Raw genomic sequence first — 24399 nt, forward strand, 5'->3', positions numbered from 1 at the left:
CACTTTCCTTATACAAGTTTACAATAGTCTGCAACAATGTAGATTTAAAAAAAAAAAAATCAGAGACATTAATTGGAGCAAACAGGGCTCTGAAATAACAGCCATATGACAAACGTGAGATTTAAATGGATTCCGCTTGCCGTGACTCTGATGTGTGAGCGCTAAAGTGCATTTCCCACTTACACACAAAGGGCTAATTAGATGTGACGGCTCCGCTCCAATAACGAGAGAGATTTATTTGATTCCTAGCGAATGTGACTGTTGCCGAAGACATTCTCATTCCTAAGCATTTTTTCTAACGCTCGTTAGGGAAAAAGTTCTGTTATCAGTGGAAAATATCACGTTGGGCCAATTTTCCATGTATAAAGATATAGGGATGAGCAACCCTTTTGTCTGGTACAATTTTGCAGCCGTCACTTTAACACTGCCAGCAGTTTGGGGTATATTGTGACATCACTTCCCCTTCCTCTGCCCCCCCTATAAGTACTGAGCAGTTTCTTTTATTATCTCTGTAGGAAACCTGTCAGGACTGAAGATGGCACTGGACGGCGTATTTAACTGCAGAAACGGAATGGCGATTAAACTGCGGCAAGTGTGCAATTTCATTCCCGACTGCGAGGAAGAAGAAGATGAAGGAGACTTGTGCAGTAAGTCTGTGTATTACACAGTAAGAGGGTCAGTCGTTTCCTTTTGCTCATGTGACTGTTTCTATAACCTGTCTGGGAAACAGCAGCAGTCCTGTCTTGCTTTATGGCAGATATTGCAAATATCGACTCAAGCTTATCTGCTATCTGCTGTGTAACCTGAGCCTTTTCTCCTTTGAATGGCTACCACCATTGCTACACAGCAGCTTATTTATATACACAATAGTAGCGTTTCTTAAGCAAACACACTAGTTTTACCAGTGCAGGGCAACACTGCATTATATTTTCATTACTTTAAAACACTTTTATTTTTTGACGTTACTGTTCCTTTAAAGGGCAATTCGCCTTCATTAGCAAAACTGTAATAACACATGAAACATGACCCTAAACCCCCCCAGAAATGTGTTTAAACTTTCTATAACCTGCCAAATTTTGTAAAAAGAAGAGATGAGGCTTAAATGAAAGTTAACAGAGCATGATGGGAGTAACTGTGTAAGACCAGGGCAAATCATTTTCTACAATTAAATTTTAGTAATGTTAATGTCAGCAATCTAGTTGCTAGGTTCCAAATTACCCTAGCAACCATGCTTGAAATTGAATAAGAGACTGGAACATGAATAGGAGAGACCTGAATAGAAAGATGAGTAATAAAAAGTAGCAATAACAATACATTTGTAGCCTTACAGAGCATTTGATTTTTATATGGGGTCAGTCAACCCCTATTTGAAAGCTGGAAAGAGTCAGAAGAAGAAGAAGGCAAATCATTCAGAAACTATAAAAAATAAATAGCGAAGACCAATTGAAAAGTTGCTTAGACTTGACCAATCTATAACATACTAAAAATGAGTTTAAAGGTGACCCACCTCTTTAAAACAATGCAGCAGAATTCAGTTCACTTTCAGGTCTGTTAATCAGTTTGCCTTTACTACATTATTTCACGATTCAGAACTAACAGTTCAGAGAGTATAAATTACCAAACATATGGTAAAAACTGTTTTTGAGTGAAGAATCCCTGGAAGGTAAATACAATATATTCAACTCCTGTAAGTGAAGGAGAATAAGGATTTGCCGTGTGCATATGGGGGCCTATGGGACTGTGCACCTTTCAGGGTGCGTTAATATTAAGAGCCGTCATGCTTAGCTGATCTCTCCTTTCACCTGCAGACAGTGCACCCAAGAGGTTCCGTAGCCTGAAATTACCGGGGTTAGCCATGCTTATAATTATAAATGTCAACTTCCTATAAAAGAATCAAGTCAGGTACAGAGGTCAGGTACCCTCCGAGGGAAATGCCGGGCCCTAGAGCCCCGTGGTAAACAATAAATATATTTCATACAGACAGCATCATCGAAGGAAATGCCATGAGCAGGGACTGGATTAGGATTCACATTTAAAGCAGCACCAAAGAAAAGGATAAGTTCATAACCCACTGTTTGGCATTAAGGGAATGAGTCTCTTGCAATAAAGGGGAAGTCAGTCGGCGTGACTGCCTCAAATGTATTCGGGGAGTTGGAAGCAGAAACATATACTGTAGTTGCCAAATAGCGGAACAACGTGGAAATCGTGCTAATAAAATTAAAGTTTCACCACCCAAAAAGTAGTAAATACCCTTATTTTTTACTGTATAATCAAGCAGTATCAAGCAGTTAAAGGAACAGTGACACCATCAAATAAGTAATTACAAATATAATGTACTGTTGTCCTGCATTGGTAAAATGTATGTGTTTGCTTTAAAAAGACTACTGCAGTTTATCCAAAGAAGCTGCTGTGTGGCTATGTGAGCAGCCATTCAAGCTGGAAAAGGAGAAAAGGCTTAGGATACACAGCAGATAACAGATAAACTCTGTAATAGAGTCCAGTGTATTCTACTAATGCATCTTTTATCTGTTATGTATCCTGTGCTTGAATGGCTGCCCCATGGCCACACAGCAGCTTGTTTATATAAACTATAGTAGTACTTATCTGTTATCTACTGTGTATCCTGTGCTTGAACGGCTGCCCCCATGGCCACACAGCAGCTTGTTTATATAAACTATAGTAGTACTTATCTGTTATCTACTGTGTATCCTGTGCTTGAATGGCTGCCCCCATGGCTACACAGCAGCTTGTTTATATAAACTATAGTAGTACTTATCTGTTATCTACTGTGTATCCTGTGCTTGAATGGCTGCCCCCAAGGCCACACAGCAGCTTGTTAATATAAACTATAGTAGTACTTATCTGTTATCTACTGTGTATCCTGTGCTTGAATGGCTGCCCCCATGGCCACACAGCAGCTTGTTTATATAAACTATAGTAGTTGTTATCTACTGTGTATCCTGTGCTTGAATGGCTGCCCCTATGGCTACACAGCAGCTTCTTTATATAAACTATAATAGTACTTATCTGTTATCTACTGTGTATCCTGTGCTTGAATGGCTGCCCCCATGGCTACACAGCAGCTTGTTTATATAAACTATAGTAGTACTTATCTGTTATCTACTGTATATCCTGTGCTTGAATGGCTGCCCCCATGGCTACACAGCAGCTTGTTTATATAAACTATAGTAGTACTTATCTGTTATCTACTGTGTATCCTGTGCTTGAATGGCTGCCCCCATAGCTACACAGGAGCTTGTTTATATAAACTATAGTAGTACTTATCTGTTATCTACTGTGTATCCTGTGCTTGAATGGCTGCCCCCATGGCTACATAGCAGCTTCTTTATATAAACTATAGTAGTGTTTCTGAAGCAAACACACCAGGGGGGTTATTTATCAAAATACCAATTTTTCTGATTGTTTAATTTAAAAAAGTCACACTAAACTAGAATACACAATTTTACCTTATTTATTATATAAAAAGCTCGATTTAATTGGATCGGGGAAAAACTCAATAAAATCTAGTCAATACCTGAAGCTCTCGATTTTGTGGGGCTTTTTCCCAAAAAGCCCGCATTTTTGAGATTTTTGACGGAAAAGCCTGAAATAGTCAGATTTTGGGCAGACCACAGAAACTTCCAAATAGTATAGGGCCCTCTCCCATTGACTAAAGCTGGCCACAGACGCAAAGATCCGATCGTACGAATCAACGTATCGGACGTCCCCATCTCACGACCTGCCACTATCCATTCAGATCATATAAAGTACAAAAGAACAGATCAGCCAAAGTTCTGCCCCTGACAGCAATCGTACGAAAGTTATGTCTGACAATGCTGGTGACAGTCTCCCACTGAAAATAGTACGATCAGCAATACACGCAGAGATATTATCGGCAGCCGATAGAAATCTTTTAACCTGTTCGATCGACCAAACGACTGATCTCCGCCGGACGAAAAATGTCGGGACTCTCCACACACAGTGCGAAAATCGTAGGAATCCTCGATTCATACGATCAGATCTTTGCGTGTATGGCCAGCTTTATAAACAACCTCAGCAGATCTAAAATGGCGGATTTTCAAATTCTGACTTTTTGAAGCCTAGGGGTATAATAATTCTTGAAGAATTCAAAATTTCCACTAAAAATTCCGATTTTTTTTCAGGTTTTTAGCATTCAGACTTTAATAAATAGCCCAGTGCAGGGCAACAGTACTATACCTCCCAACTGTCCCTTTTTCGGAGGGACAGTCCCTCTTTTGACAGCTCAACCCGCAGTCCCTCATTTGTACTGGGAAGTCCCTCTTTTCTATTCACTGAACAGCCAGAAAAAGAAACAAAGTTTCTCACTTAATTGGCTTTTATCAGAGAGCCCAGAACACCTAACAGGTGCAAATAAGATATTTTGAGACACAAAAACACAGTTTAGATAAGGAGAAATATTTTCAAACTTTCATAACCTGCTACATTTTGTAAAACATGGTAATTAGGGGGTGTGGCCACAGAAAGGGGTGTGGTCACAAAATTGCTGCGCTACATTTTTTGTCCCTCTTTTTACTTCCAAAATGTTGGGAGGTATGCAGTACATTAAGTTTTAATTACTTAAAAAACACTTTCACTTTCTGTTTGTTTAAAGCAAGTGGGCTCGCTGAGCTGCTGAAATGAGTGGGGACATTTTTTTAAGATTACTCAAGTCCATTTGCCTCCTTTGTTTCCCCCAAAGTCTTTATGAAGCTGCAGTTTCAGTTTTAAAATATTTTATTTGGTTTTCACATAAACAAGACAAATGAAGCTGCAGTTTCAATTTTAAAATATTTTATTTTAAAAAATAAATATTTTATTTGGTTTTCACATAAACAAGAGAAATGAAGTGGCAGTTTCTGTTTTAAAATATTTTATTTTAAAAAATAAATATTTTATTTGGTTTTCACATAAACAAGAGAAATGTTATTAGAGCGACTGGCCACACTCTGCATTGCATTGTGGGTACAGAACACGACACTCTACATCTATGTTTGTGCTTTTGCACATTTTGCATTTGCTTTAGTAAAGGTAATACACTCGCATGAAATGCAGATTCTAAACTGAGATTTTTTTTCAGTTAAAATGCATTTAATTTCATAAACCCTGATTTGGTTAAACAATGCACTCAATCAGCACAGGACAGACCCCCGCCATGTACAGCCTGTATATTATCTCTGTAGGCCTGGGCCAAAATACCAACATCTAAAGCCCCACCCCGCGGTGCCGCAGATTTCTTATTAAAACAATTCCTTGCAGCGACTCTTGTAAATTGCTGAGAATTGGAGCTGCCACTGAGTCGGCTTCTGTAGCACATGGAACGGCGCCTGTAAGTGCACTCACACCGGCAATTACCCCACGCTCTCCTCATTATCTCTTCCCCTGCTAAAATGGCAAATAACTCACTGCCAGGAGACGCCAGTTGCACATTAAGAAGCTTTAATGGAGGGGGTGACAAAGGAGGAAAATTAGGCCTTAAAAGGAAAATATAAAATAGTGAGAAATGTCATTTTACTTTCATTTGCATTAAACTGTGTAGTGAGTTTAAATCTCCTCTCCTCCCAAAAGTACCAACTCAGTTGGTAGAACACAAATGGTAGACTTGCTGCTCAGACTCAGAGACAACTATCACTGCTTCAAATCGTATTCCCAAGTGGCACTCACAGTACAAATATAATGTGCGATAACTTTTACTTTTTTTTTACTGAGGTCCCACTCCCAGCAAACGTTTTGGGAACAAGCCCGTTCTTCAGGGATATTTAAAGAAGAAGTTACACCAGGACACGCCCACCGTCAAACAATAGAATGGATTTAACATAATACATATATACAAAACAAGTATATCAGTAAAGGATACACTTTACTATATCTCTGCTGATACTTACAGTTTACAAGTCCTTGGGGCAGAACTAGGGGTAAGTAGATTAGGCACATGCGTAGGGTGCAAAACTTGGCCAGGCACGAACCTTCTCTGCCTCATACTTCCTAGTCCGGTCCCCTCTCTCCGCAGGGCAAGACCATTGGACTATGGAAATACCTCAATGATTGCTTATGATAAAGGCATTTGATCCCAAAACGCGTTAGGTCTTTGTCCAGCAACCTGCTATATTAAATCTTGTCCAGAAGTGCCGTCTGTGTTGAGCTTTGTTATAGAAATACCTCCTCTGGAGGGATAAATGGAATTTCACCATTTGACAGTCTGATGTCTGATGGAAAACACTGGGGTTGGAAGATGCCAGGAGATCACTAACTGCCAGAATGCACAATGCCAGTGGTAAAGTTTGGTACAGGAGGAATAATGGGCTGGGGCTGTTTCCATGGTTTGGGCCCTGGTTCCAGTGGCTACCTGGTATAATGGTATTCCTGACAATTCCAGGCTTTCTACTTTGTGAAACAGTTTTGGAGCAGTTTTCCAGTTTCAGCACAATACTGCCCCGATGCACAAAGCCAGATCCATACATTATGGGTAGTAATGGGCGAATTTATTCGCCAGGCGCGAATTCGCGGCGAATTTGCGCGATTCGCGGCAGGCGAATAAATTCGCGAAACGCCCGCGAAAATTCGCGAAAAAATTCGCCGGCGTCAAAAATTTTTTATCGAGAAAACGGACGCCGGCGTCAAACACGCGCGCCGGCGTCGGAAAAACGGGCAACGGCGTCAAAAACGGGCGCCGGCGTCAAAAACGAGACGCCGGCGCTGTTTCGCGAATTTTTCGCCGTTTCGCGAATTTCGCGCAAAATTCGCGAATTTTTCGGCGAAGCGAAACGGCGCAAATTCGCCCATCACTAATTATGGGTTTGCTGAGATGGGAAGAGCCTGACTGCACAGAGCCCTGACCTCAACCCAACTGAACCCCTGTGGGATGAATTGGAACCCCCAACTGTGAGCCTGATCCCCAACATCACTACCCAACCTCACTAATGTGTTTGTGGCTGAATGCCAGCAACAATGTTCCAACCTCCTTCCCAGAAGAGCAGGGTCTGTTAAAGCAGCAAAGGGAGGGGCAACAGAATATTATATGTTATATAGCACCGACATATTCTGCAGTAGTTAAATGTAGAGCAATCTGTGCTGAATGATCAGTTACATATGACTAGGAGAGCTGTCAACCAACCCCAAGTCATGAGGGAGATGATGATCCACTCCAAGCTTTTCTAAATGTGTGTGTGTTTTGTTTGTTTTTTTTATATAAAACCCTAATTTTTAGTGGGGAAAAAAATTACGAATTTTTCGGGATTTATTATACCCCAAGGATGGAAGATCCGGCATCTCAGACCTGCTGATGTTGCATAAAAGTCAATGGAAGAAGTAGGGATGCACCGAATCCACTATTTTGGATTCGGTTTCACAAAAGATTTGGCCGAATACAGAATGGGAAGGGGAAAGCATTTTTTACTTCCTTGTTTTGTGACAAAAAGTAATGTGATTTCCCTTCCCGCCACTAATTTGCATATGCAAATTAGGATTCAGATACTGTTCGACCGGGCCGAATCCTGCTGAAAAAAGCTAAATCCTGGCCGAATCTCGAACCGAATCCTAGATTCGGTGCATCCCTAGGAAAAAGTCCCGAAGATATCTTGATCTTTGCTGGATTTAGTGCAATAATCTGAAGATTTAGTGGTTTTCGGGCAAAAATCTGAGTTTTCAGGTAGAAAATATGAAAAATTTGTACGATTCGTTTTTTTTAGGTTTTTTTCCTGGACATGAAAAACCACGCGGGTTTGGTCTGAGTATTTTACAGAAAATAATGAGATAAATTTGGGCTTCGATAAATGGGCCTCCCCATGTATAGAGGAATTCAAGCCTCAAAAAAACAGGACTGGATCACTATCTCCCTCATGACATGGGTTTGGTTGACAGCTCTAGAATAGGAGAGATGTTCCTTTTAATTGCATTTAAATTGAAACAGAAAGATGACTTTCATCCAAAAGTGACACAGCGGGGGCCTTGTCTTCCTCTCTTTCAAAAATGCCCAATCTATAAGAAGTATTGACCGAGATCTGACTGCAGCTAAAATATAGCGTTTCAGGCTGCCATTCATTAGCAGTGAGGGACGTTACAGGGAAGTGACCTTCTACTAATTGAAATGATCCTGACAGTGATATAAAGTGCGGTGTCCATGCTGAGAGTCCATCTCTGTGCATCCTTCTTGGGCCCCCAGAAGTCTGACAGCCATGAGCTGCTGGAGGGGAAAGTTACAATAATAAAAATAATTTCCGGGAAATGAGAGCAGAGCAGGCAGTAAAGCTGGCCCTACACTATAAGATCCGCTCGTTTGGTGACCCCACCAACGCCAGGGCTATATTGGGTTAATCCGAATGCTCGGCCCTAGGGCTGAACAATTGGATTACAACGAGGAGCAATGGGCTCAGACGGGTCGATCACCTGAAAAATTAAACCTTCCCGATCGATATCGTGGGCAGATCGGGATGACACGTCGGAAGCTACCATACACGGGTATGTGGATTCGCCCGAACCCACAAATCCTTTGTGAAAGATTCGGCCGAACCAAATCAAAATCCTAATTTGCATATGCAAATTAGGGGTGGAAAGGGGAAAACATTTTTTATTCCCTTGCAGAAGGATTCAGCCGAATCAAAATCCTGTTGAATCCTGGATTCGGTGCATCCCTATTTTAATCTGCCCGTGTTTGGCCACCGTTACCCTTCCAACACTTTCCTCTTGTCTCTATATATTAGGTACCTATCTAGTGTTACCAATCCCTATTTCTGTAGGGAAATAAGAGCAGAGCAGGCAGTAACCCTTCCAACACTTTCCTCTTGTCTCTGTCACTATGTATTAGGTATATAGTTAGTGCTAGCAATACAGCAGTGAATGAGTTAAAGGTATATACAATTATAATGTGTGTACAGTAGCTAATTGCAAATGAATTCCTCTATTGTATTTTGCTCTGCAGGAAATCTGCCCCCTGGATTTTATTGCATGTTTGAGGAGGGCAGTTGTGGATGGGCACTGGACCATTTTCATTCGCGGTGGCACATTGGGCCTGTAGGGAAGTCGCCTGGTAAGTGGATTTATCACAGTTCTCCCTCTCTGGCCAATCACTGCAGAATATTATGATTTATGTAAACAACACAAAATGTAATTTTGAATTTCAAAGGAACAGCATTGTTATTAATCACAGCACAGACATTTATTGAGTATTTATAAATAAACTCTGCCCCAGGGCTGCATAAACCATAAGCTTGTCATGCCCTCTGCCCGGAGCCGACTGTAGGTAACAGGCCCAAATGTCAGGCTTTATTCTGAAATCCAATAAGGAAATCTTCATTATTAATGGGGGAGCACTAAAGGTCACCTCAGTACCAGGTCATGGGTCTGTAGTGGCTTCAATTTATAAACCTGTCTACTAAAAATGAACCACAATATATTAATGACACAACAGCTTTGTGTATCTACATGTTATCTCTCTGTACAGACTATGAGCAAACTTAGGGGCTGTTCCTGCTGAATTGTGCTTAGTACAGGGGAATACCTATACTGTCATAGTTTTATGGCATCTCTCTGTACAGGCTATGAGCAAACTTAGGGGCTGTTCCTGCTAAATTGTGCTTAGTACGGGGGATACTGGTGTATATTTATTGAAGAGGGTAGGTTTGCCTTAGCAGTTCCCTGTCTGTAAACTCAGCAGTTAGGTCTCACTTATCTGCATTCTCCTGCCGTGAGCTCCCTTGGATCAGACCTTATCAAGTCTAGGGAGATGAAGTTATTATAGTTTATGTACAAATGCAGAGACAGACAGATGGCACTTGCAGACTACAGATGGGGGTGCAGTATGGTGTGTGTCCTGGGCGGAGACTGGGTGAAGTAGGGAGGGTCTGAATAGACTTTGTATATACAGTTTCAGACCCACTGAGGTTGGTGTCTCTGCTGAGAACCTTGATTCAGTGATGTGTTGCCTTTGTAACAATGGCATTTTCCATGGACATCTGCCTCCTAGTGGCCAAATGAAGAATCTGTTCAAACATGAATACGTATTTTGTAGAATAATGACTAATACCTATATATTATGGTTGTTTCTGAAGGTTCGTTAGTTAATGAATGTAAAGAATGGGTTAAGCTATAGGCTTTGCTGGCCAGGAATACATTTGCTGTGATTAGAGATTCCTGGGCTGGTTCTCCCGGGAGCAGAAGGTTGGGATCAAGGTGATTCTTTTGTGCTGTGCCCTACAGCTCTCAGGATAAAAGAGAGAGAATTCAGCTCAACCTGAACTATTCATTGTAAATTACCGGCCAAGTCAATAAATTGGATAAAGGAGACAGAGATCCTGTTCCCTCCTGTAAAACAAGTGAGGGCTGAATAGAAAATGTGCTACACAAGGTGAATCCTTTTATTTAAAGGGGCTGTTCCTGCTGAATTGTGTATCTCTTTGTACAGGCTAAGAACAAAGTAGGGGGCTGTTCCTGCTGAATTGTGCTTAGTACATGGGAATACCTGTGCTGCCATCGTTTTATGGTATCTCTCTGTACAGGCTATGAGCAAACTTGGGGGCCGTTCCTGCTGAATTGTGCTTAGTACAGGTTCAAACACTGCACACTTTGCACACTTTGCACACTTTGTACTCTTTTAGTAAATGAGTCCTATAAAGGCCCCCATATATGGAGCCTGGGGCAAGGTGCAAAGATAAAAAACTGGGCACAAAGCACCTTGTTTTTTTCTGCAGACTGCAGTCATAATGGGCGGCACATGGGCATCCCTCTAAATGTCCCCTAGTGTGTAGTTTATTTAGACATTCAGGTAAGGGAAAGCCAGGGGGCGCAAGACATAAAGTATAGGGCTGCCATGAATTTGTACTCTGCATTCTGGATGTATTAAAGGAGAACTAAAGCTGGCCATAGATGTTGAGATTTTTAAAAGATCAGATCCTGATCGTGAGACCACGATCTTCTCAGAACGATCGTACGAATTTACCATCAACTAAAAAGACCAATTTGCCAGGAAAACAAAGGGGAAGCTGCCTGCTTGGCCCTGCAAACATAGATAGATTGCACTGGGACCGACAAAGATGTTTTGACCTGGCCGATCAATTTCCTGACAGATGTCGGCCGAAAAACCGTAAAATGTACAATCGTTCGAATCCCACTAACCGCATGATAATTTCAAAGGATTAGTCGGACTTCCCGAAAATCGGTTGTTCGGCAAGAAGAATCTTTGCGTCTATGGGGAGCTTAAAGCTTAACTAAAGAAGTAGCTAGAAATGTTGTACATTATGTTTTGTGCTTCTGTTCCAGCCCAAGACAACCACAGCCCTTTAGCAGTAAAGATCTGTGTCTCCAAAGATGCCCCAGTAGCTCCCCATCTTCTTTTCTGCTGATTCACTGCACCTGCTCTGTGCTGCTGTCACTTACTGAGCTTAGGGACCCACTCACAATATACAGTACACATAGAATAGAAATGTCACAATATAAGGCTGATTAGTAATTAATACAGATAATTACTACATGGCAGCACAGAAACCAGTGCAATTAGCATCAGAATTTAATAATCAGCAAACCTGTAGCATCAGCTTATATTACAGACCAACCTCATTTTCTGCTGGATAATTAGTGACGAGCCCTAAGCTTAGCTTCTCAACAGCTGCTCAGAGCCCACTGAGCATGTGAGTGTCACAGACACTTTCCAAGATGGTGACCCCCTGTGACAAGTTTGAAGTCCTGGATCATTGCTGCTATTGAGATGCTGAAACTTTAGGCTGGAGCAGTAAATTCAATATATAAAATATGGAATTTTTAGCCATATTCATTTAGGTCTGATGTATAAAAGCAAAGCTACAGCAGCTGAATGAAATAAGAGACGTTACCCTACTTACTGCTGCTTTTCATTATTTCCACCCTTTGTCTTAGTGCCCCCTGTTTGTCCAGGTTTATGCAAATCTTTATACAAGGTTTCCTCGTTGCATATTATCAAATATATATCAAAGGGGTAACAGTTTTGCAGGTATAATTTATGGATTTATTTCTCTGTTCTGCAGGCTCCGTGCTGTACCTGAATGTCAGCAACTCCAAATCTGCTGAGAGGGACGTCCTAAGCAGTGTCTTGTTCCCCGCGCCCCTCAAGAACTCCTCGTGTGAGGCAAGTGCCCGTTCTGTGACCCCCACTGCTGCCCAGATCAGCCTCTGCACTCGCGGTCACTTCTCTGCTCTGGTGCAAATTAGAGCCAAGCACAAAACTATTGCCCCCTGAGCAGAGCTGACCCCTCAGAGTCACGAATCCAGCTGAGCTTGGCAACAAAACACGATGCCAATTTGCTCCCATATCAAACACAAGTGGCTTATGAATGATTTATAAAGAACAATTTCCCACTTTTCCCATAATGAATCTCTCCTACAGGGAAGCACCCCCCCCTCCATCCACTCAAATGGATTTTTATTTTAGCTCCTCCCATTCTGCACAAAACTCACAGCCCACGAGTACAGTCGCCTGGAAATTCTCAGGATAACGGGGCTGATCTGTAATTAAATGTTTTCAGGAGAAGAACGAGCGTTTCCTAAAGTGCAATTCCCAGAGGGGGGGGCAGTCTGTGCGGCTGCAAATTCCATTTGATGTAGAACCTGTTATACCGACTCTCATTTCTCTCTCTCACTCTATCTCTGATTGGGGGCAATTCCTCTTAGCGCTCTCCTGGGGCCCTTACTGGGGAAGTGTTAATTGGGCTTGTTCAGCAGGATCACAATGAATGAGGAAATGGGGCCAATAACAATCATAAAGTTCTTATAAAGGTGTAATTGCACTGAAAGGAGAACAGAAAAAAAATCAAAACATTAAACAGAACAGGTTTTATTCTACATATGTGTGTGTGTGTGTATAGAGACAATAATGTAGCCCCACTTATCAACTATAAGGATATTAGAAGTCACTTATAAAGGCACAAGGCTGCAGGCTGAGTTATAAAGGGAACTCTGAGTATCACTCATGTATTATAAGGGATAATGTACCCCCTACTGTAAATGATAAGGATATTAGAAGTCACTGAGGGGTTCTGTGACCATATAAAGGCACAAGGCTGCAGGCTGAGTTATACAGGGAACTCTTTAGTATCACTCATGTATTATAAGGGATAATGTACCCCCTAGTGTAAATGATAAGGATATTAGACATCATTGAGGGGTTCTGTGACCATATAAAGGCACAAGGCTGCAGGTTGAGTTATACAGAGAACTCAGTATCACTCATGTATTATAAGGGATAATGTACCCCCTACTGTAAATGATAAGGATATTAGAAGTCACTGAGGGGTTCTGTGACCATATAAAGACACAAGGCTGCAGGCTGAGTTATACAGGGAACTCTGAGTATCACTCATGTATTATAAGGAATAATGTACCCCCTACTGTAAATGATAAGGACATTAGAAGTCAGTGAGGAGTTTTGTATATAAAGACTATGTAATAGAGGGCAGGACCCCCTATATACTGCTTTGGTTGCTTTGGAGGGTGGCAGTTCGGCTGATTGCACTGTCACAGAATATAGAGTAAGTACATAACAGGCAGCCAGGGGTGGCTATTAAGAGGTCAATGCTATCGTTGTGTTTAATAATAGCCTTTAATAATAAAGCACAAGGGAAAGGCAATAGGGATAAAGAAGTAGAGGCAGAGGCTGGATACTTTCCAACACAGCAGATAACAGCAGCTGGATTACTGTGCTGCACATTTGGAAGGATGTTGGCCAATTAGCGTTGGGCGGGATATTAGCAGTTTCCAGACAGCAGAGTTAAAGGAACAGAAACATCAACAACTAAAAGTGTTTTAAAGTATTTCAAATAAAATGTATTGTTTCCCTGCATTGGTCAAAGTTCTGTGTTTGCTTCAGAAAGACTGTTATTGGTTGTATAAAGAAGCTCCTGTGTGAACATGGGGGCAGGTTACTCAGCAGATAACAGATAATCTCTTCTAAGAATACAATGGTATTCCACAGATTGCATCTATCTACTATGGAACCTGTGGCTCAAATGGCTTCACATCAGTTTGTTGATAATTATAGTAGTGTTTCTGAAGCAAACACACCAGTTGTACCAGTGCAGGGAAACAGAACATTATATTTTAACTACTATAAAACACTTTCATGGTGTTACTGTTCCTTTAAGTAGTTACAACGTCCACTCTTGGTGCAATTAGACACAGACACCCCCAAAAGCAATAGGGAAATCAAAACTAATTGCAAATGTAAAAGAATCACATTGTCAACATCAAAGTGAAAGTTTCTAGATGACCTGTCCCTTTAAGTTTTTTTGTACTTCCGATTGATTGCAAGCTCTTCTGCATAGAGGCTGAGAACGACCGAGTTTGCTGATTGTGATCTCACAGGATAAACCAAGTTGTAGTAAAAACAAAAGTCAGCATTGTGAGAGCTGATTATGTACCGGCCCCTCGGGGAGCCTGGCAGAAGCCTGTTACAATATAAGAAAAGTCATTTATAATTGCAAGTCAGAGGAAGCTGCTGATTGGACCGTAACGGGTGACCTCACTTTCATGCTCACAAAAACTGTCATTTATTTCTTATCCAAAAACTGCACCGTGTAAAGTCATGGATTTAAAGGGAAAGGTCAATGCCAGAGAGATCCAGGTGCCGCACACTCTGCTCAAAGCAGCATCCTTGCAATTGGCCTTTATGTTTTTAGGAATGCACCGAATCCACTATTTTAGGATTTGGGATTTTAAGATTTACCGAACCGAATCTGAACGGAGGGGGTAAGGGAACCGCACACTTAGGGTTGCCACCTGTCCGGTTTTGACCCAGACAGCCTTGTATTTTGAGGGGCTGCTCGGGTCTATACTTCCTGCCCTGTTTTCCAAATAAGGAAAACCGTGTGGGATTCCCTTGATTGACATGGCGATCGGCCAATCGCTGATCACCGCGTCATAGCCCCGCCCACTGACGTCACGGGTCCGACCACTGACATCACAGACACGCCCACTGACAGCACAGACACGCCCCCCGCACCCGGTCTCAGCCAGACATAAAGGTGGTAACCCTACGCTCACTGCAGGCGCAGTTAAAACATTTTTGGTTTCCTTGTTTGTGTGATGAAAAGTCATGTGATTTTTTTGCATTCAGATTCAGTTCGGCCTGGCACTTGGCTTTGGCGAAATCCGAATCCTGCTGAAAAAGGCAGAATCTTGACCGAATTCCAGAACCGAATCCTGGATTCAGTTTATCTTTAATGCTTATATTAGTCTGGTTTCAAAATATTATTATACTGTATATACTGTATATTATTCAGATGATGCACCAGTCAGGCCACTGGGCTGAGAAAATCAAAAGGAGATTTAAATGCAGAGCCGGATTCAGAGCAGAGTTTGGCCCCTGGCATTTCTCGAGGACCTGAGAGAGAGAAATAATATAATTATGGATGTTACATTTCCAGCCCGGCAAGTGATTTGACTGCAACTCCCAGCATCCCCTGACAGCTGAATACCAAGCCCTGATTTCATAGGAACCAGCCTGAGAATGTTTTGCTGTACTGCGCCGCAGAATATGTTGGCACCTGATACTTTAGTGCATTGTTCTGCCATGTTATTCTGATACAAATAGTGCTGCCTCCCCTTTCATTGAATTTCATTAGAAGGCAAAGTGCAGGAAAGGAAAAGCCGCTTCAAGGTCAAAAAAGTCAGATTGCTGCCTGCTGCTTCAGCACCAACTGCCGCTCCGTCCAGAACTCATTATCCCAGATGTGCTGCGTCTGTGTATCTGTGGCCTCTCATTCCAATCACACATGCACTTCTTTAAAGGGGAACTGCACCCAAAAATAAATGTAATTTTTATTATTTTAAAAAGAAATAGCAATTGATTTTATCTATCTGTTCTCTGCTTTTGACTCCTGTAACAATGTAGCATGTCTGTCTTTTTTTCTGGCATTGTTTCAGGAGTCAGAACCAGCTGAGCATAGGATATAAACAACCACACGGATACTGCTTTCAATAGCAATTATACTGACACATATGTGTGCTGTGGAATGTATTTTATAAGTTGCTTTGAATTACATTTTCCAGGGAACACTTATAGCAGCCCAGAGCTTACTGAGCATGTGCAGTGCCACTGACACCAGGGAGTGATATGACCAAGACTAGAAAGATATTCCCTACTGATCTCAACAAACCCGGGACTAACATGTTGTTCTTTATTCCTTTTCACTCAGCTCCGGATGTCATTCCTGCTGAAGGGACTTCTGCTCGGAAACGTCTCTGTGCTGCTTGTTGACAATAAAACAGGGAAGGTGCGGACCCGGGCCCTTTGGAGCTTCGAAAACGGGGAAGGTTTGGGAGTCTGGCAGCACATTGTTGTCTATCTTAAGGATGTCATGGAGAGGCAAGTCTTTCTGTTTCTCAATTAATCCAGATATAGGGGCTGGCAAGTGCAGATTCAGAGGACCCGAAAATAGGGAAAGGCAAGTAGTAGAGGTATGTGCCCCCCCCCCACCACCATTACTCATCTGCCTACACCTAGTTCTGGCCCAGTCTGCTCTGCTCTACAAAAAGAGGGATTGGTAGCGCTATTATATAGGTGTCTATTATATATAAACTTTACAGGAGAATATTAATATAATTTAGACTAACATTGCCAATAATATTACACTCACGAAGAACCAAAATCCACCCACCCTTCCCAGTCCACTGGCCAATGTCCTGGTAAAGAGCCAAAGACAAAGAAAGTGTTGGAAGGGTTACTGCCTGCTCTGCTCTCATTTCCCTACAGAAATAGGGATTGGTAGCACTAGATACAGTAGGTACCTACAGTGATATATGGAGACAGAAACCATGATGGATGATGGACTGAAGTTTCCACTCCCACAGGTTTTGGCTTGAGATCCATACGTCGTGGTCCAAGGAATCTGATTCTATTATTGCCTTTGACAATGTGTCCCTGAGCCTGGGCTGTTACCTAACAAGTAAGTAAATAAAATACACTGCAGCCGTATTCATTATTATATGTAACGGGATTGGAAGGCGGGGTTACTTGTGCCGTGTGTTGCAGGCAGTGCAGGACGGTTGTTTTAACCCTAAATAAACCAAAGCAGGAATCAAATTCTGCTGCTCTTTATGTTGAGCAAATACACCTTTGTCCATGGGATTGAAGGCACATCTTCTCCCACTCCAAGGACCCTAATGCAAACTGTCTGAAATTGCTGTACTGGTGGGTCTGGCAACACTCTAATGCGGATTCAGTACCTACCAGGTGGGTCACATTAAAATCAGTGGAGCTCATTTATAACCTCTGGGCAATTTTGCCCCTGGGCAGTAACCTGTAGCAAATTATTTCACTCATTGTTCAATCAGTAGCTGGCTGAAAATAAGCCAATCACTGATTGGTTGCTATGGGTTACTGCCCATGGGAAAAATTACCCAGTGTATATAAACGAGCCACAGTGAGTGGGAAAGGGGTCAGTTTCAGGTTCTTCTCTGCTGAATGAAATACCACCCCCCCCAGGACAAAAAGAATCTCAGAACCCGATACTACTCAGTGCCGAAAAGTTTGGTTCCGATCCAATCAGACCTCACCCTGTTCCACCCAAACTGACATTGTTCCACCGAAACTGACCCTGTTCCACCCAAACTGACCCTCCACCCAAACTGACCCTGTTCCACCCAAACTGACCCTAGCCCACACTAACTGACGATGTTCCACCCAAACTGACCCTGTTCCACCCAAACTGACCCTGTTCCACCCAAACTGCATCTATGGCCAGCTTAACAGAATGTAAAGCATATTACCCATCTTAAGGGCCCCTGGTGCAAAAATTATGCATAAAAGAAATATACAGGGATGCTAAATATAATAAGATTCATATATGATAGGAGATTGATATGATAGGAGAATGCTTTGTATGTTGAGATTTCTGGCATGCAATGAAGCAGTGAGTGGGGAAGATTAGAGGGAAGGGTTAATAATGCAGAGGAGGTCGTGCAGAATAACTGTCTCTGTTCTTTCTGACTTCATTCAACTGTGCGGAACATAGAATCACTATAGATGCAGATGTCCTACTGATTGCCTCTGATCTAAACCATAAGTAAACCATATTAATGGGCCAGTTTGTCAGACTGTATTGCCCCCATTTGCTGCTGCCAAACTCTAATGGAACACAAATGGTCTAATCCCTGAGATAGTGAGTTAAAGGCTTTATGCTATTGCTGGCCTGGGTGCAGCGCTTCTCTGGGCAGTTCATAGATCACTATTGTGTTCGTCACGGTGAGGAAGCTCAACACCATAACTCGCTGTTAATAGGGCAATTCATTTCTGCAGGTAATGGAGAGCTGCCTTTGCAAACTGTCTCTTACCTTTCAAGCAATCTCCTAATGGAGAGCAGCAACCAGAGGCTGAACGAGACAGAACCGGAAGAGCAGGAAGAAGATCTGAACTTGGGTCTCCACTCCAGCAGTGCAGGTAAGGGTCCCGTCCCAAGGCTTGAGTGTTCCGTGTCTAGAGGGGATGTTAGAATAATCATGTATGGACCTCTGGATAGTTCATTTATAGATGAAGTAGGATGTCCATTCTGTGACCTTTAAGCTGTTGCTGTTCTACAACTTTTATGTATGTTGTCCTACTCTCTCCATCTTGCACTCTTGTGGCTATCTCCATCTTGTCCTACTCACTGTCTTGCCCTACTGTCTCCGTCATGTCCTACTGTCTCCATATTGCCCTCTTGTAGCTGTCTCCATCTTGTCCTACTATCTTTGTCTTTTCCTACTGTCTCCATCCTGTCTAATATCTCCATCTTTCCCTCTAGTACCTATATTGTCACAATATCTCCATCTTGTCCTACTGTCTTTGTCCAACTGTCACCATCTTATCCTATTGTATCCATCTTGTCATACTGTCTTCAGCTTGTCCTCCTGCCTCTATCTTGTCCTGCTGCCAGCATCTTGTTCTACTGACTCCATCTTGTCCTAATGTCTTCAACATGGCCTCTTGCATCCATCTTGTCACACCATCTCCATCTTGTCCTACTGATTCCATCTTGTCCAACTGTCACCATATTTTCCTTTGTCTCCATTGTATCCCACTGTAATGAACTTCTCCTACTGTTTCCACCTTTCTCTACTCTGCCATCTTGTCCATCTTGCCCTACAGTGTCCATCTTGTGCTACTGCCTCTATTTTTCCCTGTAATACATACTGCCTCCCAACTTTTCCATTCTGGCACTGAGGCCAGGGCAATCAACTCTTTGTGGACCCCCTCCCCTCCAAAGACAGCTTTGCCACTTTACAGGTTTTGGTACAGACACTTGATAACAAGATATATTGCTAAGTAAATGTATTTTTGCCTCATTATGGTCACAGTATTGGAAGTGAAAGTGCTGACTGGTTTCTATTTGATGAAACTTTAGGCACAAATCTCTATTGATCATGGAGACCCTTGTACCTGTCTGTGGCTGCAGGGATTAATAAACTACAGGTTCTTGGCTCAGATTTAACTAGAGAGCAAATCCCTTAGGGAAACACTGATTCCTGCCTTTGGTATCACAAAGCTACAAAGCTAACCTGGGAAATAAAGGATTCTTTTTAGTGTTTCATACTGAGGATCTCAGTCCTGCAGCGGGTCAGAATCCCAAATAAATGCAGGTGTTCAGATAGCAGAGTGAGTAATTGGGGCGCAAGTCTGGAGAGTCAGGTCATGGGCCCCAAAGTCTTCCTTTGTCTTACGTACCACCTTACCCTGCCCTTAAATGATGTCACTCCCAGTACATGATGATGTCACTTCTAATACAAGATAATGTTGTCACTTCTAGTATTATAATCAGAAGAGAGTTGGGTTGCAGATAAAGAAGTTGTGGGCCAGATAGTGGTTCCAAGCAGGGAAAAATACAGGTGGGGGTCAGGTGCGGTCTGATTTTCAAGATGCTGACTGATTTACACTGAATGGCAATAACCCATAGCAACCAATCAGACATCAATCCAATCCTCACATCTTGCACACTGCATTAGACTGATTCTACCTTTGTTGATAAGGAACAACTTAGGCCAACTTTGGCCTCTAGAAAGGGTATCACGTAAAGGTAAGGTCAAACTGGGTAAGGTTACACTGGGCAATTTGGGGAGATTTAGTTGCCTGGTGACACAGAGGTAAGGCATTTGGGGACATTGGTCGCCGCAAAGACGAGGCGATTAGTCGCCAGGCGACTAAATCTCCCCTAATCCCCCATTGTGACCTTACCCTAAAGCTACATCTTTCCCTACACTGGCCAACTGCACCCCCACACACAGTTCTGTTGCTTATCAGTGATGGGCTAATTACATTAATTCTTAAATGTTTTTTATCTCAGACAATCCCAAGTCACATTGATTCTCTAGTTTCTCAATTAAAGGCAAAATAAAATCAGAAGAAACAGGACAGCCTATTGAGTGTGAAACTGAAGTCTCCCTACGGCTATTTGCTGCCGGTAATATCTGCATCAATACTGAGCGCTCACTCCCCAACGTGGGATAAATAGGCCCAGTGGATCGGCACGGACTCCTCCAGCACCTGTTAAGCTCACTAATTCCATGTGTACGGCTTGTATCACCCATTCCAATTACACCCGCCCCAGGAGAACAACTCAATGACACACATTCTGGGGACAGGCACGCTTGGGAGTTCACCCAAAAACGTATTGAGCCCTGTAGCTAGAAGTAACAAGCACAATGGTATAGTGGGTCTTTACTGCATCATTTGTCTTATATTTTATATACTTTGCTTTCAAATTTGGCCTTTTTTGTCTGAAATATGAAATGCAGTCAGTTGCTAGAGTTAGGGGCCACAGCAACCAAGAAACCTATTTTAAGCTGTTGATGTACAGTAGATCCTACAGAACAGCAGTGACACTAAAAGGGTTAAATGATGAAAAAGAAGTAACTGTTCCTGTTCCCCAGTGTATCCGGCACAGGGAAGGTTATAAAGGAAAAGCGAAATGTTCTTTTCCCCACAGTCCCCCCCTTTCCTTAAAGAGAAGATGAATTCCCAGGGGCGCCCTCCAACACTGGCAGAAATATTAGGGTTTTTATATGCCTGGCGTTGCTAATGAGCCTTTCCCATTAAGCCTGAGATCAAGAGCCAAAGGAAAGGGATGAGCCTTAAATTATTTGCCAATTAACAGAGTGTCACATCTTCTGTCTCTTTTTGGGCTTCATTTGTGAGATATTGTCCAACGACTTCATCGTGTAATTGTCTCCCCTTTGCAATCAGAGGCGCTGCTGTGAAGCTCATTGATCAGCTCCAAATGAAAGGCCAAAATCCAAATGTGCTGTTTATAAGCCTGTCGCCCCTTCTGCTAGACTGTAAGCTCCTACGCTATCAATGTGCTCTGTGCTCTTCTCCTGCTTGTACCTGCTGCACCCAAACTAGATGAACCATGTGGACTGAGCTATGGGGAGAGACAGATACATACAATAGACAGATGTTCTTTTTATCACCCCTTACTTATCTAGCTCTTTACAGAGATTGTTCATCATTCAGTAGCCCTGCACCAATGAAGCTTACAATCGAATGTGTTTATTGTATTTATTAGAACAAACTAGATTGAATGCCAGTGGTATATTAAGTAGTAGACAATATAATATCTTTTTTGCCCTTATCCTTTTTACTGTTTGTGCCCTGAATAGGTCAAACCAGTGTCCGGCTGTAGCCCATTGCACCCACCAAAGAAACTGACTTCTAGTGCTCTGCTATCACCCCTCTTGCAACCGCAAACTATCCCTCGTCTCCCACTGCTGATGTCTCCTACTCCACCAATGCAAATCCCTGCCTCCCTAGTACACCTAGTGCTCCATGCACCCAGGAAGTTGGGACCCACCAGAATTTCTTCTGGTATCCCAGTGGGCCAGTCCGACATGGGCTAAACCCCCTTTACTGGGACCCCTAACCCCATGTGTAATGTTATAACATTAATTCTGTATTAGAGTTTGCTAAGTGAAACCAAAGTAGAACTAGAAAGAGCAGAACAGGCAATTGAATGTTATGCTGAAGACTCCCCACGGCTATTAAAGAGGTGGTTCACCTTTACGGTAACTTAGTATGTTATAGAATGGCCAATTCCAAACAATTTGTCAATTGGTCTTCATCATTTATTTTTTATAGTTTTAAAGTTATTTGCTTTTTTCTTTGACTCTTTGCAGCTTTCAAATGGGCGTCGCTGACCCCTTCTAAAAAGCAAATGCTCTGTAAGGCTACACATGTATTGTTATTGCTGCTTTTTATTACTCATCTTTCTATTCAGGTTCTCTACTATTCATATTCCAGTTTTTTGTTCAAATCAATGCATGGTTGCTAGGTTAATTTAGACCCTGGCAACTAGATTGCTGAAATTGCAAACTGGAGAGCTGCTGAACAAAAAGCTAAATAACTCAAAAACCACAAATAATAAAAAATGAAATCCAATTGCATATTGTCTCAGAATAACACTCTCTACATCATACCCAAAGTTGTCTCAAAGTTGAACAACCCCTTTAAGCGCTGGTAACATAAATACTGAGTGCTCTTGCTCAAAACATGTAGGGTTAAATAGGGCACAAACAGCAATGCTTTGCGTTTGACCAATTTGTTGTCATTTCTGTTTATGCTGAATATAAGGCTTCCTTGGGCGGAAAGTGGTGAGTGGACAAAGTAGACTGAATCCTTGTCTATTGCTATGTGAAGTGGTGTTTTGATTTGTAGGTTATTGGCATTTTACTACGTGCGGGGCCACAGGACCCTATGGACCAAGCCAGAAGCTCTGCGATGACACCTACAAGAACTTCAGTGTAGAGATAGGAACTGGAGTGCTTAAAGGTGTGCAGATGTGGAGAGTCCCAGAAACCAACACATACAGGTGAGGCTCCCCTTTGTAATACTGTAACTTACATAACACCTTTATAGTTAAAGCTGAAAAAAGACACATCCATCAAGTACAAACTATTGCACATTAATAGTCATTTCTACATCTTATTACTTAGCTTAGAGTCTGTGTTGGACTGCCTGAGCTTCTTTCATATCTAATGTGGCTAAATCCCTATATAGAAGCATTCTCATGCTATGTCATTTTGCACAGTAAAATGTCTTCTGATACATGCGATTAAAAGTATGTAGATAATGGGGAAAGATGGTGACAGTTGTACAAGTTAGTGGCAATAGGGCAGCAGAGTAATGGCAGGGCAAGATGGTGAACGGAATAGGGATTATATAGTTAGTATAGGGATTATAAGAGGAAAACAATAGGGGAGACAGTAGGGCAAGATGAAGACAGTAGGGCAAGATGGAGACAGAAGGACATGATTGGGACAGTAGGACAAGATGGGGACAGGGCAAAATGGTGAATGTAGAGGAAGATGGTGATGGTAGAGGAAGATGGAGACAGTAGAGGAAGATGGAGACAATAGGGTAAGATGGAGACAGCAGAGGAAGATAGAAACAATAGGGGAAGATGGAGACAGTACAGCAAGATGGTGACGGTATAGAAAGATGGTGATGGTAGGGGAAGATGGAGACAATAGGGGAAGATGAAGACAGTGGAGGAAGATGGAAACAATAGGGGAAGATGGAGACAGTGTGGCAAGATGGTGATGGTAGAGAAAGATGGTGATGGTAGAGGTAGATGGAGACAGTAGAAGAAGACGGAGACAACAGGGGAAGATGGAGACAATATGGCAAGATGGAGACAGTAGAGGAATATGAAGATAATAGGGTAAGATGGAGACAGTAAAAGAAGATGGAGACAATAGGGGAATATGGAGACAGTAGCGGAAGATGGAAACAATAGGGGAAGATGGAAATAGTAAGGAAAGACAGGGATAATAGGACATTAGAGGAAAATGGAGACAGAAGGGGAAGATGAAGAAGGTAGGGGAAGGTGGAGACAATAGTGGAAGATGGAGACAGTAAGGAAATACAGGGATAGTAGGGCAGTAGAGTTAGATGGAGACAGAAGGGGAAGATGGAGACAGTAAAAGGAAGATGGAAACAATAGGGGAAGATGGAAACAGTAAGGAAAGACAGGACAGTAGAGGAAAATGGAGACAGAAGGGGAAGATGAAAAAGGTAGGGGAAGGTGGAGACAATAGGGGAAGATGGAGACAGTAGGGCAAAAAGATGATGGTAGAGGAAGATGGAGACAGTAGAGGAAGACAATAGGGTAAGATGGAAACAGTAGAGGAAGATAGAAACTATAGGGGAAGATGGAGATAGTAAGGAAAGACAGGGATAGTAGGGCAGTAGAGTAAGATGGAGACAGTAGGGGAAGATTGGGACATCAGAGGAAGGTGGGGACAAGGAGTTGACCAACTTGTGGCACTTTTTTTATTGAGCATGACTTTCAGGAGACATCAGCAGCTAAAAGCCATCAGGCAGTGATGAGAATTGTTCTACCATGGATAGTTTTCACAGCAGCCATTTACTGCCCTGCAAGGCACAGTTAG

The 24399-nt window shown here is 42.3% G+C and overlaps 1 protein-coding gene across 1 annotated transcript in view; it reads left to right on the top strand.

Moving 5' to 3' along the window:
• Positions 1 to 24399, top strand: part of LOC108716096 (ALK tyrosine kinase receptor-like) — a 349880-nt gene that overhangs the window by 292541 nt on the left and 32940 nt on the right. The window contains exons 6-12 of the mRNA XM_041562409.1: positions 516 to 647; positions 8936 to 9043; positions 12012 to 12112; positions 16176 to 16345; positions 16831 to 16925; positions 18278 to 18418; positions 22664 to 22817. Of these exons, the coding sequence (XP_041418343.1) occupies positions 516 to 647; positions 8936 to 9043; positions 12012 to 12112; positions 16176 to 16345; positions 16831 to 16925; positions 18278 to 18418; positions 22664 to 22817 (901 nt within the window). The remainder of the gene's footprint in view (positions 1 to 515; positions 648 to 8935; positions 9044 to 12011; positions 12113 to 16175; positions 16346 to 16830; positions 16926 to 18277; positions 18419 to 22663; positions 22818 to 24399) is intronic.

This window comes from Xenopus laevis, chromosome 5L, assembly GCF_017654675.1.
Source record: "Xenopus laevis strain J_2021 chromosome 5L, Xenopus_laevis_v10.1, whole genome shotgun sequence".
Taxonomy (NCBI): domain Eukaryota; kingdom Metazoa; phylum Chordata; class Amphibia; order Anura; family Pipidae; genus Xenopus; species Xenopus laevis.